The 13,906-nt window shown below is 39.4% G+C and overlaps 1 protein-coding gene and 1 long non-coding RNA gene across 4 annotated transcripts in view; one reads left to right on the plus strand and one right to left on the minus strand.

Annotated features, from left to right (window-relative positions):
* Positions 1-13,906, minus strand: part of MGAT4A (alpha-1,3-mannosyl-glycoprotein 4-beta-N-acetylglucosaminyltransferase A) — a 127,978-nt gene that overhangs the window by 58,564 nt on the left and 55,508 nt on the right. For all 3 annotated transcript variants that reach the window (XM_070798281.1, XM_070798279.1, XM_070798280.1), the window contains 2 exons: positions 13,240-13,380; positions 2,564-2,697 (listed from right to left, as the gene is read on the minus strand). In XM_070798281.1, coding sequence (XP_070654382.1) covers positions 2,564-2,697; positions 13,240-13,380 — 275 coding nt within the window. The remainder of the gene's footprint in view (positions 1-2,563; positions 2,698-13,239; positions 13,381-13,906) is intronic.
* The window catches only part of LOC139185710 (uncharacterized), a 48,008-nt gene continuing 37,847 nt past the window's right edge, over positions 3,746-13,906 (plus strand). The window contains exon 1 of the long non-coding RNA XR_011569192.1: positions 3,746-3,830. This is a non-coding gene — a long non-coding RNA (uncharacterized lncRNA). The remainder of the gene's footprint in view (positions 3,831-13,906) is intronic.

Raw genomic sequence — 13,906 nt, forward strand, 5'->3', positions numbered from 1 at the left:
ACCAGAAATGAAAGAGACACATGTACCCCAATGTTCATTGCAGCACTGTTTACAACAGCTAGGACATGGAAGCAACCTAGATGTCCACTGGTAGATCAATGGATAAGAAAGCTGAGGTACACATATGCAATGGAATATTACTCAGCTATAAAAAAGAACAAATTTGAGTCAGTTCTAACGAGGTGGGTGAAACTGGAGCCTATTATACAGAGTAAGAAAGAAAGTCAGAAAGAAAAACACCAATACAGTATATTAACGCATATATATGGAATTTAGAAAGATGGTAACGATGACCCTATATACAAGATAGCAAAAGAGACACAGATGTAAAAAACAGACTTTGGACTCCGTGGGAGAAGGCAAGGGTGGGATGATTTGAGAGAATAGCATTGAAGCACATATATTACCATATGTGAAACAGATGACCAGTCCAAGTTCAATGAATGAAGCAGGCCACTCAAAGCTGGTGCACTGGGACAACCCAGAGGACAACCCGAGGCGGAGGGAGGCGGGAGGGGGGTTCAGGACAGGGGGACACATGTACTGCTGCTGCTAAGTTGCTTCAGTCGTGTCCGACTCTGTGCGACCCCATAGACAGCAGCCTACCAGGCTTCCCCGTCCCTGGGATTCTCCAGGCAAGAACACTGGAGTGGGTTTCCATTTCCTTCTCCAGTGCAGGAAAGTGAAAAGTGAAGTCGCTCAGTCATGTCCGACTCTTAGCAACCCCATGGACTGCAGCCCACCAGGCTCCTCCGTCCATGGGATTTCCCAGACAAGAGTACTGGAGTGGGGTGCCATGACACATGTACACCCGTGGCTGATTCATGTCAATGTATGGCAAAAACCACCACAATATTTCAACTAGCCTCCAATTAAAATAAATGAGTTAAATAATAATAATATTATAAATACAAATGGCCCAAATATATATAAACCATGTAAACCCATTCAATAGACAAATCCAAATTAAACAAAAGCAATGTATTATCATTACCTATCAAATTAGCCAAAATAAACTTGAAGAATAGTAACATTATCTCACAGAGCCTGGGGACAGGGTACCAAGCTCTCTCCCAGACTGCTGAAAAGGGACATGAGCAGCTTAACTTCTGCACGGCATCTTGCCCAGGTGTGAAAATTTAATGTATGTGGACTTTATCCAGTAATTCCATGTTAGTTAGGAATTGATCCTGCATCAGTACCAGCCAAGTGCACAACCATTTATTTATAGTCATGTTCAGTGCACTGTGAAAATAGCAAAAGTGTGAAACAGTCTAAATCTGTCAATCAGAAACTAAATCAAGAATGTTAAAAACCATACAGTGGAATGTTACGATGCCATAACAATGATGGTGTGACAGCTATCTGTTTTAGCTTGGGAAAATGTCCATGATACTAAGAGATATACAGAACAATTCCATTTACATATATGTATACAGCCAGGGGAAAAATGTCTTAAGATATATGTATTTCATATTTCATACCTCAAGATATATGTATTTCAAAATAGTGACAGTAGTTATATCTATATGGAGGAATTACAGGCAATTTTTCAATATATATTTCTGTAATGTTCTGAACAATATACATGTGTTTATTCTTTATATATAAACAAGAACATTTTCATTTAAAAAGAGACAGGAAACACTGAAAAGTTGGCAATCAGTGGGCCAGAATCATCAGATGAGGTTATAAAACCTTCTTATGTTCTGAAATTCTATATAATAATTAAGGAAATATTTATTCCAGGGTGCTTCTTCCTCATTAAAAAAAACTTGCTCCAGATTTACTCTTTCCCCATATCTTTTGAGGAGACTAAAATAAAAGAAATATAGTATTTATCATTAACATGATGTTTGACTTTTCATTTTTTGACTTTTTAAAGTTTCTTTGTTTTGAAATGAAGGACAACTGCTTTACAGCACCGTGGTGGCGTCTACCAACACCACCATGGATCAGCCATAGGTTTACGATAATGTGCTGGACCTTGGCAGTGCAGAGAAGGGGGAGGGAGGATAGAATTGATAGAAACACCACCATGGATCAGCCATAGGTTTACGATAATGTGCTGGACCTTGGCAGTGCAGAGAAGGGGTAGGGAGGACAGAAATGAGAGAAACACCACCATGGATCAGCCATAGGTTTACGATAATGTGCTGGACATTGGGAGTGCAGAGAAGGGGGAGGGAGGATAGAAATGAGAGAAACCCCAGCCTAGGCTAAACCTTTCTCAGGTTTCAAAGCTCCCCAAAGACATTAATGCAAATCTCCAAGTTCAGGTCCTGGAGCTAAAAATGGAGACTCGTTCGTAAAGGATCTATATATATAATATCATCCAACTGACAACAGATATTACCATTCCTGGATTGTGAATACAGAAAGGAAGTGAATGCAAAGATTACAAGTTAGATTTATATTTAACTGTCAGATGGAATAGACCACCTAACCTTTGCTGCTGCTCATCACATTTTATACAAAAAGTTTATAAGAGCATATTCAAAATATGGTCTCAATTCTTACAGATTATACATAGTAAAAATATATATATATAACAAATAATTACCTCTCCTATGAAGACTACTATAACACAGTCCAACTTCTCTTCAGGATACAGATTATCAATAAGGGAATGAAGAGTTTCTATGAGGTAAGATTTAACTTCTCTCTTCACTGTAGGAATTCCCATTACTATTGAAACTGAAACAAAAAAAATGATAGTAATTATATTAAAAGATGTCACAGAGACAATGCAGAAAAACTCCACTATTTCAAAATTATACACTCTAAAATTGATAGAAAGAATTGGGTGATCAAAATATACTACATTTCAGAAAGAAAAATAATCAAAGATATGGGGTATGCCTATTACACAGTAATTCTTTTCCATATGGCTTCTTCGTAAGGAAAGCAATAATGTCAAAGAACTGATAAAGATGAAAGACATTAAACCACACAGTAAAAATGAACAGTAAAGTATAAACAACAGATTTTATTATATAACTGAAACTTAGAAATATTAAACACATCCTAAAAATTAATGTCTCACATGTTATGTATGAGGCGCCCTAAGGAGGACACAACAGCCCTTCTGTGGCTTTTTTCCAAATTCATAACCCCAATCTAACCATGAAGAAACGTCAGACAAATACAAACTCAGGGGATACTCCACCAAGACCAGGAAAGAAAGGATGAGGAACTGTCCTTGACTGGAGAAGACTAAGGGGACCTGACAAGTACATGAAATACGGGATCCTGAGTTATATCCTGGAACAGAATAACAGCAACAACAGTAATAAAATGACAGAATCTGAGTAAGAGCCAAGGTTAACAGCATTAATGCTAATTTCCTGGTTTTGATCATTATACAACAGCTACAAAAGGTGTGAATGTTTACAGAAACTAAGTGAGGTAATGCGGAAATTGTGTTCTGTTTGTGCAACTTAAAGTCTTAAAGTTACAGTCAGGTCTACCATAATGCTTGTTTTAAAGCATTCTTCCGACATGATGAATACACTAGAGAACAATCTGAGCATGATGTGGATTTTATGTTGGCTTTTATGCAATTCCCCCCCGGGACAAACAAACACTAGGTGAGCACAGAAAACCGTACCCATTTGGACTGAGTTCAGAAAAGTGAACCAAGCCGGGTAAAAATAATGCACAGCTGTCTCACTTCACTGCACGCTGAGAACCACACCCGTCTATTTCTGGTGCTACAACTTTCCACCAGATTTCAGTCCGCCCACTTTGCACCACTTCACAAAAACCTTCCAGGCTGCAGTCCCTCCGAAGCCCACTTCAACAAGCAAACCTCAAGTCTTCATCACAAGGTACTGATGGAATATGGTATTTCTTGTAGTGTTTACGCATTTCTCTGACAATGAGTATGTGCGACATCGTGCCACCGCTTTGATTAGCTCATCTTTTCTTCGTGTGCAACTGACAGTGTTTTTGAGTGTTGTGATCCTAACCCCATTTTTAGCATTTTATGACACAATTCTGCACAGCACAGTAATATTTAGGAACACATATATTACAGTATTTCACAATGCTTTTAAAAATAACATCTTTCAAAGTCTTAGTATCCTAAGCATTATTTATCAGTGGAGAAGTAGCTTGCAAAATTTTAAATGAAGTTTTAATAATGTAACAATTTATTGGAGATACTGTACTACAAAATATCAGCTTTTCCCATAATCCAAATGAACTTTTTGGCCAACCCAATACTTAGAGGTCATAGACTTCTAAAGCTAGAAGGAGGCTTAAAGATTATGGGTCCATGATTTTACTACCAGGATTGTGCAGTTCAGAATACTAAGGTCCAAATAGCTTAAGGGAAACCCCCAAGTGTGAATATCATAATCCTCTCTCTCATTCTGGGCTGAAGAGTTTTCAAGGACTCAAAAAAAGAAGTGCTATATTTGTTTTGAACATACATATTGACCACATTAAACACAAGGCATTATTCTAGGTGTTAGGGATATAAGAGTGGCCAACATAGATAAGGTCCTTGCCTTCATGGGACCTTTCTTACTGAACACATTCTAGAGGATGGAAAAAGATAAACAATTTTTAATAATCTTGATGTGAAAAGCCAATTCAATGGTAAAGACCCTGATGCTGGGAAAGAATGAAGGCAAAAGGAGAAGGGGGCGCCGGAGGATCAGATGATTAGACAGCATCACCAACTCAATGGATAGGAATCTAAGCAAATACCAGGAGATAGTGGAGAACAGGGGAGCCTGTTGTGCTTCAGTCCATGGGGTCACAAAGAGTCAGACATGACTTAGCACCTCAACAACAACAAAAATCTTAAAACGTGGCAATATTAAAAAGAATGTGCAGAGGACAGGGGAAGGAAAGGTACCTCTACAGACAGTACAGTCATGAACAGACTCTCTAATATCAACTGAGCTGGTAATTAACGATGAGAGAGAGAAGATGAAGAAGATGAGGAAATAGCTGGGTGCTGAAGACAGAGTGGTCTTAAGCTAGTCATGCAAGAGCAAGAATAGAACGTATCCAAAGCAGAATGAGATTAGACTCAGATGAATCAGTTCAGGATCAGATCACATATAACCTTAAATTTAGTTTTAGTTTTGTGCAAGGGAAAGCCATTGTAAGGTGGTAAGTGGGGAAGTGACAGTATCCATTTGCAATTTTAAAAGGTTACCAAACTTTGTGGAGAACAGACACAAAGAGTTAGATGGCATGTTTAGAGAAGAAGCCATTTTTCCCCAATAGACTGTTTTGGACCTGAAATAGATATTCTTTAGTTTAAATCAAGGCACTCAAGGTCTCCAAAAGCACTAAAAAGGAAAGTACTAATTTCAGCTAAATCTACAGAATTAAGAGTATCCATGCCAGTGGTAATTCACAAAATACCATAAAAAAAGGACAGCTCTTTCCTGCCTTCTGGAGGTGTGGTAAAGTCCTCTTGGTGCATGCTGTGTGCTAAGTCGCTTCAGTCGTGTCCAGCTCTTTGTGACCCCACGGACTGTAGCCCACCAGGCTCCGCTGTTCATGGGATTCTCCAGGCAAGAATACTGGAGTATCATACCCTCCTCCAGGGGCTCTTCCCAACCCAAGGATCCAATCCATGCCTCTTATTTCTCTTGCATTGGCAGGAGGGCTCTTCACCACTAGCACCACCTGAGTGGCTGGGGAACTCGGGGGGAGAGGACATGACTAGTAACAATGAGTCACCACCACGTGTAACTCAGGTCCTGAGTACCTGGAACTGTAGTGTGAAATCTTTTCTGCTCAGCAGAGCAGCCATTTAACATTTAACATGGCAACTGCTCCATCAGCCTGGATCCTGAGTGGTCAGTGATGCATGAAGTCCCCTGCTAACCCTAATGAACATGTACTTTGAGCAGAAATAAATAAACCTTCAACCGCATAACCCAGCCTGTCCTGTTTGCTACAATTCTTCTTCTATGGTTTACAAGGTAGAAAATGAAAGTATTCTAAAGGGTCAGAGTTCGGAAGAAAAACTTGAGGAACATCAACAATAAGGCCGTATCATCCTCCCAGTGGGGGCTTCCCTCATGGCTCAGATGGTAAAGAATCCTCCTGTGACTCAGGAGACTTGGTTTCAATCCCTGGGATGGAAAGATCTCCTGGAGAAGGGAATGGCTACCCACTCCAGTATTCTTGCCTGGAAAATCCCATGGACAAGAGGAGCCTGGTGGACTACAGTCCATGGAGTCACAAGGAGTCGGAAGCAACTGAGCACACTCGTCATCCTGACGTGAGGAGCAAGGTGCGTCGAGTAGCCAAACAGAAATAGAGCCCGAGGGCTGGACTAGGTACTCTGTTCCATTGATTCACTGTCCAGTATTTCCCATTCAAGTATGAATTATGCATCTGTAATACATCTGTCTGGTCTGTAATGTACCAGACAATCTAAAACCACAGTTGCAACTTACAACATAGAAACTCTCAGACTTAGAGAAGGAACTCATGGTTGCTGGGGAGAAGGCTGGGAAGAGGAGAGAGGGAGTTTGGGATGGACACATACACACTGCGATATTTAAAATGGCTAAGCAACAAGGACCTACTGTAAGCACAGGGAACTCTGCTCAGTGTTATGCGGCAGACTGGATGGGAGGCGAGTTTGGGGGAAAATGGATACATACGTATGTATCGCTGAGTCCCTTCACTGTTCACCTGAAACCATCACAACATTGTTAATTGACTATACCCAAATACAAAATACTGTTTGTGGGTTCTCAAGGTAATTATACTCAAGTGGTTTGCTGTTCCCTTCTCCGGTGGACCACATTTTGTCAGAACTCTCCACCATGACCTGTCCATCTTGGGTGGCCCTACATGGCATGGCTCAAAGTTTCATTGAGTTAAATAAGGCTGAGCCAAAGACGGAGTCAAAGCAAAAAAAAAAAAACACCCAGCTGTGAATGTGACTGGTGTGGAAGCAAGGTCCGATGCTGTTAAAGAGCAATATTGCATAGGAACCTGGAATGTTAGGTATGTGAATCAAGACAAATTGGAAGTGGTCAAACAGGAGATGGCAAGAGTGAACGTCGACATTCTAGGAATCAGCAACTTAAAATGGACTGGAATGGGTGAATTTTACTACTTCAGTATTCTTGCCTTGAGAACCCCATGAACAGTATTTTGTATTTGGGTGTAGCCAATTAACAATGTTGTGATCCTTTCAAGTGAACAGCAAAGGGACTCAGCGATACATACATATGTATCCATTTCCCCCCAAACTCCCCTCCCATCCAGGCTGCCACATAACACTGAGCATTGTATCTACTACTATGGGCAAGAATCCCTTAGAAGAAATGGAGTAGCCATCATAAAAGAGTCCAAAATGCAGTACTTGGATGTAATCTCAAAAATGACAGAATGATCTCTGTTCGTTTCCAAGGCAAAACATTCAATATCATGGTAATCCAAGTCTATGCCCCAACCAGTAATGCTGAAGAAGCTGAAGTTGAATGACGCCATGAAGACCTACGAGGTCTTATAGAATTGACACCCAAAAAAGATATCCTTCTCATTATAGGGGACTGGAATGCAAAAGTAGGAAGTCAAGAAACACCTGGAGTGACAGGCAAATTTGGCCTTGGAGTACAGAATGAAGCAGGGGAAAGGCTAATAGAGTTTTGCCAAGAGAACACACTGGTCATAGCAAACATCCTCTTCCAACAACACAAGAGAAGACTCTACACATGAACATCACCAGATGGTCAACACCAAAATTGGACTAATTATATTCTTTGCAGTCAAAGATGGAAAAGCTCTATACAGTCAGCAAAACAAGACTGGGAGCTGACTGTTGCTCAGATCATGAATTCCTTATTGCCAAATTCAGACTTAAATTGAAGAAAGTAGGGAAAACCACTAGACCATTCAGGTATGACCTAAATCAAATCCCTTACGATTATACAGTGGAAGTGAGAAATAGATTCAAGGGACTAGATCTGATAGAGTGCCTGATGAACTAAGGATGGAGGTTCGTAACATTGTACAGGAGACAGGGAGCAAAACCATCCTCAAGAAAAAAGAAATGCAAAAAGGCAAACTGGGTATCTGAGGAGGCCTTACAAATAGCTGTGAAAGAAGAGAAGCAAAAAGCAAAGGAGGAAAGGAAAGATATACCCACTTGAATGCAGAGTTCCAAAGAATATCAAGGAGAGATAAGAAAGCCTTCCTCAGTACTCAATGCAAAGAAATAGAGGAAAACAATAGAATGGGAAAGACTTAGAGATCTCTTCAAGAAAATCAGAGATACCAAGGGAACATTTCATGCAAAGACGGGGTCAATAAAGGACAGAAATGGTATGGACCTAACAGAAGCAGAAGATATTAAGAAGAGGTGGCAAGAATACCCAGAAGAACTGTACAAAAAAGATCTTCACGACCCAGATAATCATGATGGTGTGATCACTGACCTAGAGCCAGACATCCTGGAATGTGAAGTCAAGTGGGCATTAGGAAGCATCACTATGAACAAAGCTAGTGGAGGTGATGGAATTTCAATTGAGCTATTTCAAATCCTAAAAGATGATGCTGTAAAAGTGCTGCACTCAATATGCCAGCAAATCTGGAAAACTCAGCAGTGGCCACAGGACTGGAAAAGGTCAGTTTTCATTCCAATCCCAAAGAAAGGCAATGCCAAAGAACGCTCAAACTACTGCACAATTGCACTCATCTCACATGCTAGTAAAGTAATGCTCAAAATTCTCCAAGCCAGGCTTCAGTAATATGTGAACTGTGAACTTCCAGATGTTCAAGCTGGTTTTAGAAAAGGCAGAGGAACCAGAGACCAAATTGCCAACATCTGCTGGACCATAGAAAAAGCAAGAGAGTTCCAGAAAAACATCTATTTCTGCTTTATTGACTATGCCAAAGCCTTTGACTGTGTGGATCACAAGAAACTGTGGAAAATTCTGAAAGAGATGGGAATACCAGACCACCTGACCTGCCTCTTGAGAAACCTGTATGCAGGTCAGGAAGCAACAGTTAGAACTGGACGTGGCACAACAGACTGGTTCCAAATAGGAAAAGGAGTTCATCAAGGCTGTATATTGTCACCCTGTTTATTTAACTTATATACAGAGTACATCATGAGAAACGCTGGGCTGGATGAAGCACAAGCTGGAATCAAGATTGCTGGGAGAAATATCAATCACCTCAGATATGCAGATGACACCACCCTTATGGCAGAAAGTGAAGAGGAACTAAAGAGCCTCTTGATGAAAGTGGAAGAGGAGAGTGAAAAAGCTGGCTTAAAGCTCAACATTCAGAAAACAAAAATCATGGCATTCGGTCCTATCACTTCATGGCAAACAGATGGAGAAACAGTGGAAACAGTGGCAGACTTTATTTTTTGGGGCTCCAAAATCACTGCAGATGGTGACTGCAGCCATGAAATTAAAAGACGCTTACTCCTTGGGAGAAAAGTTATGACCAACCTAGATGGCATATTCAAAAGCAGAGACATTACTTTGCCAAGAAAGGTCCATCTAGTCAAGGCTATGGTTTTTCCAGTAGTCATGTATGGATGTGAGAGTTGGACCGTAAAGAAAGCTGAGTGCTGAAGAATTGATGCTTTTAAACTGTGGTGTTGGAGAAGACTCTTGAGAGTCCCTTGGACTGCAAGGAGATCCAGCCAGTCCATTCTAAAGGAGATCAGTCCTGGGTGGTCATTGGAAGGACTGATGCTGAAGCTGAAACTCCAATACTTTGGCCACCTGATGTGAAGAGCTGACTCATTGGAAAAGACCCTGATGCTGGGAAAGATTGAAGGCAGGTGGAGAAGGGGATTACAGAGGATGAGATGGTTGGATGGCATCACTGACTTGATGGGCATGAGTTTGAGTAAACTCCGGGAGTTGGTGATGGACAGAGAGGCCTAGCGTGCTGCAGTCCATGGGGTCACAGAGTCGGGCACGACTGAGCGACTGAACTGAGCTGAACTGAAATACAAAATAAAACGTCTAAAAAAATAAAATAGAACACAGTCATGAGATAGCTAAGGCCACTGCCTCGTGGAGTTTATAAACTGACAGAGATATCAACAGTTGTATCAGTTTTCTTCAATTTTCTAGCAAGTTTTCAATCGAGTACTTATTTCCTTTAAAAATCAAGAACAACCTTAATTTGGCATTTCTTCAATTACTCAGTTTGTTAAAAACTAAATGACTCATTGGAAACGGATCACAGAGCAACTGTGTGGTTTCCTTTACTCACAGAACTACCTGTTAGATCTGTGGGAAAAGATTACACGACCGAGGTACCAAGTAAACTATGAAAGCCCTAACAGTTTTTACCTTAGGTATTGGCATAGCCCAGTGATCTGCACTGCTCTAAGGTGTAGCAATGAAGCTAAAGGGTCAGATTCAGGGGGAAATCTGAAGATGCTATGCTCTGAAGATAAAAGGGCCCACAGACTAAAAAACAAAGGTGTCTCTAGAAGCTGGAAAAGGCAAAGAAATCGACTTTCCTCCAGAGCTTCCAAAGGAAACACGCTCCTGTTGACACACTGATTTTGGGACTTCTGACCTCCCGAAATATAAGATAATAAATTTGTGTGGTCTCAAGTCGCGAAGCTTGTGGTAAGGTGCCACACAGCAACAGGAAACTAATTCACCCATCTTTACCAGTAAACGACCTACTCCTCTGATCTCAGGTCAAATGTATTTTTCAAGACTAAACTCTTTAATAGTCTTTCTATTCATTCTCAAATCATCCTTCACATCATTAACATTGTTTAACTGTACAACTGTTTATATAATTGATTATTTGACTAAAGCATTCTTCCTGTAGTAGGAGGAGGATCACAAGACTAGGAATCACTTCTGATTTTGTGTAACAAAACTCACACAAGCGCATGGATTTTTTTTGGCTGCTCTGGGTCTTGGTTGCAGCCTGCAGTTGCCACAAGCTTTAGGCATGGCATGTTAACTCTTAGTCGAGGCATGTGGGATCTAGCTCTAACCCGGGCCGCCTGCATTGGGAGCACACAGTCTGAGCCACTGGACACCCAGAGGAGTCTCCCCATTTTTTCTTTTAACTTCAGCAAATATTTAAAGAATTACCCACTGTCCTCTACCAATCAGTAATGCCATTCTGATAGGTAACCTGTGGAGGGTCTTTTTTCAACCACCTTGCCCAGCAGTGAGTCCTTCATCTGAAGACACATGTGTTTCTTCAATCAAAGAAATTTTCTTCTACTATTTATTTGATTATTTCTCCCCCTCACTGTCTTTGTTCTCCTTCTCATATTCCTCTTTAGATAAATGTCAGAATGTTGGTCTGAACTCTTTGTATCCTTTATGTTGCAGTCCAGAAGAATTCCACAGCCAGCTCAATCTTTCTGATCACTAATTTGATCTTCAGCTGTATCTATCCTTAAAATATGCAAACTTAAAATACAAATATCAAAATAAAAACACAAAAATGTCTAACCGATCCTTTTATAAATAGTCACTTATGAGCTTTCACCTCTAATCCCTCTGAAAATATGTCTTAATATTATAGTCTGCTTGCTCTGTGAGTCATTAAGTCATTCATGATGTTGGTTTTCTTAACTATCTGGGAACCCTCGTTATACAAGACAGCCTTTGATCCATCTGTGCTCGCTGTGCCTGTTTATTGCAGATCTAAATCTGCGGGAGGATGGGTGGATGTGAGAATTCCTTTCCTGAGGAGGTCAGTAGCTGCCCTGACCATCTTCTCCCTCCTTACCCTTAGAAGGATATGCTGGTCTGAGTAGTGTTCCTTAATCAGCCTGACCTCGGAAGAACAGAATTGTAAGCAAAAAGCAGTTTTCTTTGATCTGAAACAACTGAAGCTCCTGGGAACTTCTCTGGCAATCTAGTGGTTAAGACTTTGTGCTTTCAACGCACGGGGAGGAGGTTCGGTCCCATACGCCAAGTGGTGTGGCCAAAAAATTTAAAAATGAAAAAAAAGGCTCACTGGGGAGTCCACAAAAAAATAATTAAAATAAATAAACTGAAGTTCTTCATGTATAGTGCCTAGATAGGTTTTAGGGCTCCACAAAACCCCAGAAATTACATATAAAATTACTTTTCTAGGAGCATGTTTCTAAGTAGAAGGTTAATAGCTTTCCTAACATAACTAAAGGGTTGTATTACTGTAAAAATATTAAGAACCATTGCCTAAAGATTTAGGAACGAAGATTTTTAAAGAAAATCTGCAGGTTCTCTTGGCCGTTCTCCCCCAAGTTGCCTGCTTTTTCTATCTTTAGAAAACAGTTTCAGCTTAATAAGAATGTTAACTACTGAGAGGCTGGTTGACTAAGATTTTATTATATTTATGATGGAAAAAATCTTTAACAAATGGGATAGAAAAAGCAACTTCAAAAAAGAGAGAGAATGTCCCATTCATGAAACAAGAACTGACTATAAAAGAACCTATAAGAGACCTTAGAGGTTTTAAATAACTTTAAAAACACTTCTACTTTCTTTTGATTTGATTCTTATTAATAAATAAATAGTCTAAAACAACAAATGCATGAAATGGCTACGGCATCTTGTCCAGATGGTGATTTTTTTTTTTAATAAACTAAAACTTTTATTAAAGTTTTATTAGTAAGCATATTGAATGCTACAAGATTCACAAATGGCTCTTTTGCACGAGGATGCTGGTATAAATTAATTTTATTTATATAATATACAAATACTTAATTTGCTTGTAACTATTTAAATGGAGACTATTCAACTAAGAGTAGTAATGTGCATTTTTCTTTTTTCCTCTTATTTTTAAATTATTTTTAATTAGAAAATTAAGATTTTAGTTGCAGTTGCAATATCAAACTCTCAAAAATTAATAGACTGAAGAGACAGAAATGTAGAAGGATATAGTAGACCTGAAAAGTACCGTGAACCAACTGAACATAATTAAGATTTATACAATTTTCACACAATAGTACGTTACAAATTCAAGTTCCCATAGACTATAAACTAGGAGACACTGGAATATATCCAGGGATAAAAAACAATTTTATGGTCTAAACGTACTGAAATCATACAGTGTGTTCTTATCACTGTGGATTAATGTTAGAAATCAGTATCAAAAGATATTTGAAAATAACCTGCGTATTTTCAAGTGCAATGTGACATTTACAAAGAGATATTTGACTTAGCCATTGAAAGCCTCAGTAAAGTTAATACCACATAATACCCCAAGACACAATTCTGACCAGCAACGCAGCTACAACGGGAAACAAAATAAACATACCTCCTGTTCGTCCATTTCCGATCTGCACGGCAGGTTGAAGGCTTCCTTCATTTTGCAATAAATGAGGCAAATGATAATAAATACTTGGCACTTGAAGAGACTTTTTGCTTGTTAACTCCTTTAATATCTTTAGGGTATCATCTGAAACACAGAAGTATAATCATTCCATGCTAATATCTTACTTTTAGATGTTATGGATGCTACCAAGACAGCAGTAAAAATATATGAAAACTAAAAGAATTTTCTCTCCTAAATTTTTCTCTCATGCTGTGGTGAGTCAGATTTCCATGGACACTTGCAACCAGAGTCTCACAGAGTCATGATATTGAGAATAGTCTAAATAAAGCTAAAAATGTGAGTTAAAGTACTATGAAAAGGTGGGACATGAACTCCTCATCTTTGTAATATGTCAGAACTCGAGCCCAAGGGGACAGACTTTAAACAAGTGACCCATTCATAAAATGTAATAATAATAAATACAACAACCACCAGTAGCTTCCACTTTTTTATGCAACTACATTTGCCCAAAATTTCACATGGAAGATTCTTCTTTTAATTCAAGTACAATAATTTAAACAGCACAAGTTGAGAATCTTTGGTACTGTTCATAACTTTTAAATCATTTTTCGGTTTTTATGAGAGGAACCAATGAACCACTTAATATAAA

This window comes from Bos indicus, chromosome 11 (assembly GCF_029378745.1).
Source record: "Bos indicus isolate NIAB-ARS_2022 breed Sahiwal x Tharparkar chromosome 11, NIAB-ARS_B.indTharparkar_mat_pri_1.0, whole genome shotgun sequence".
Classification (NCBI taxonomy): domain Eukaryota; kingdom Metazoa; phylum Chordata; class Mammalia; order Artiodactyla; family Bovidae; genus Bos; species Bos indicus.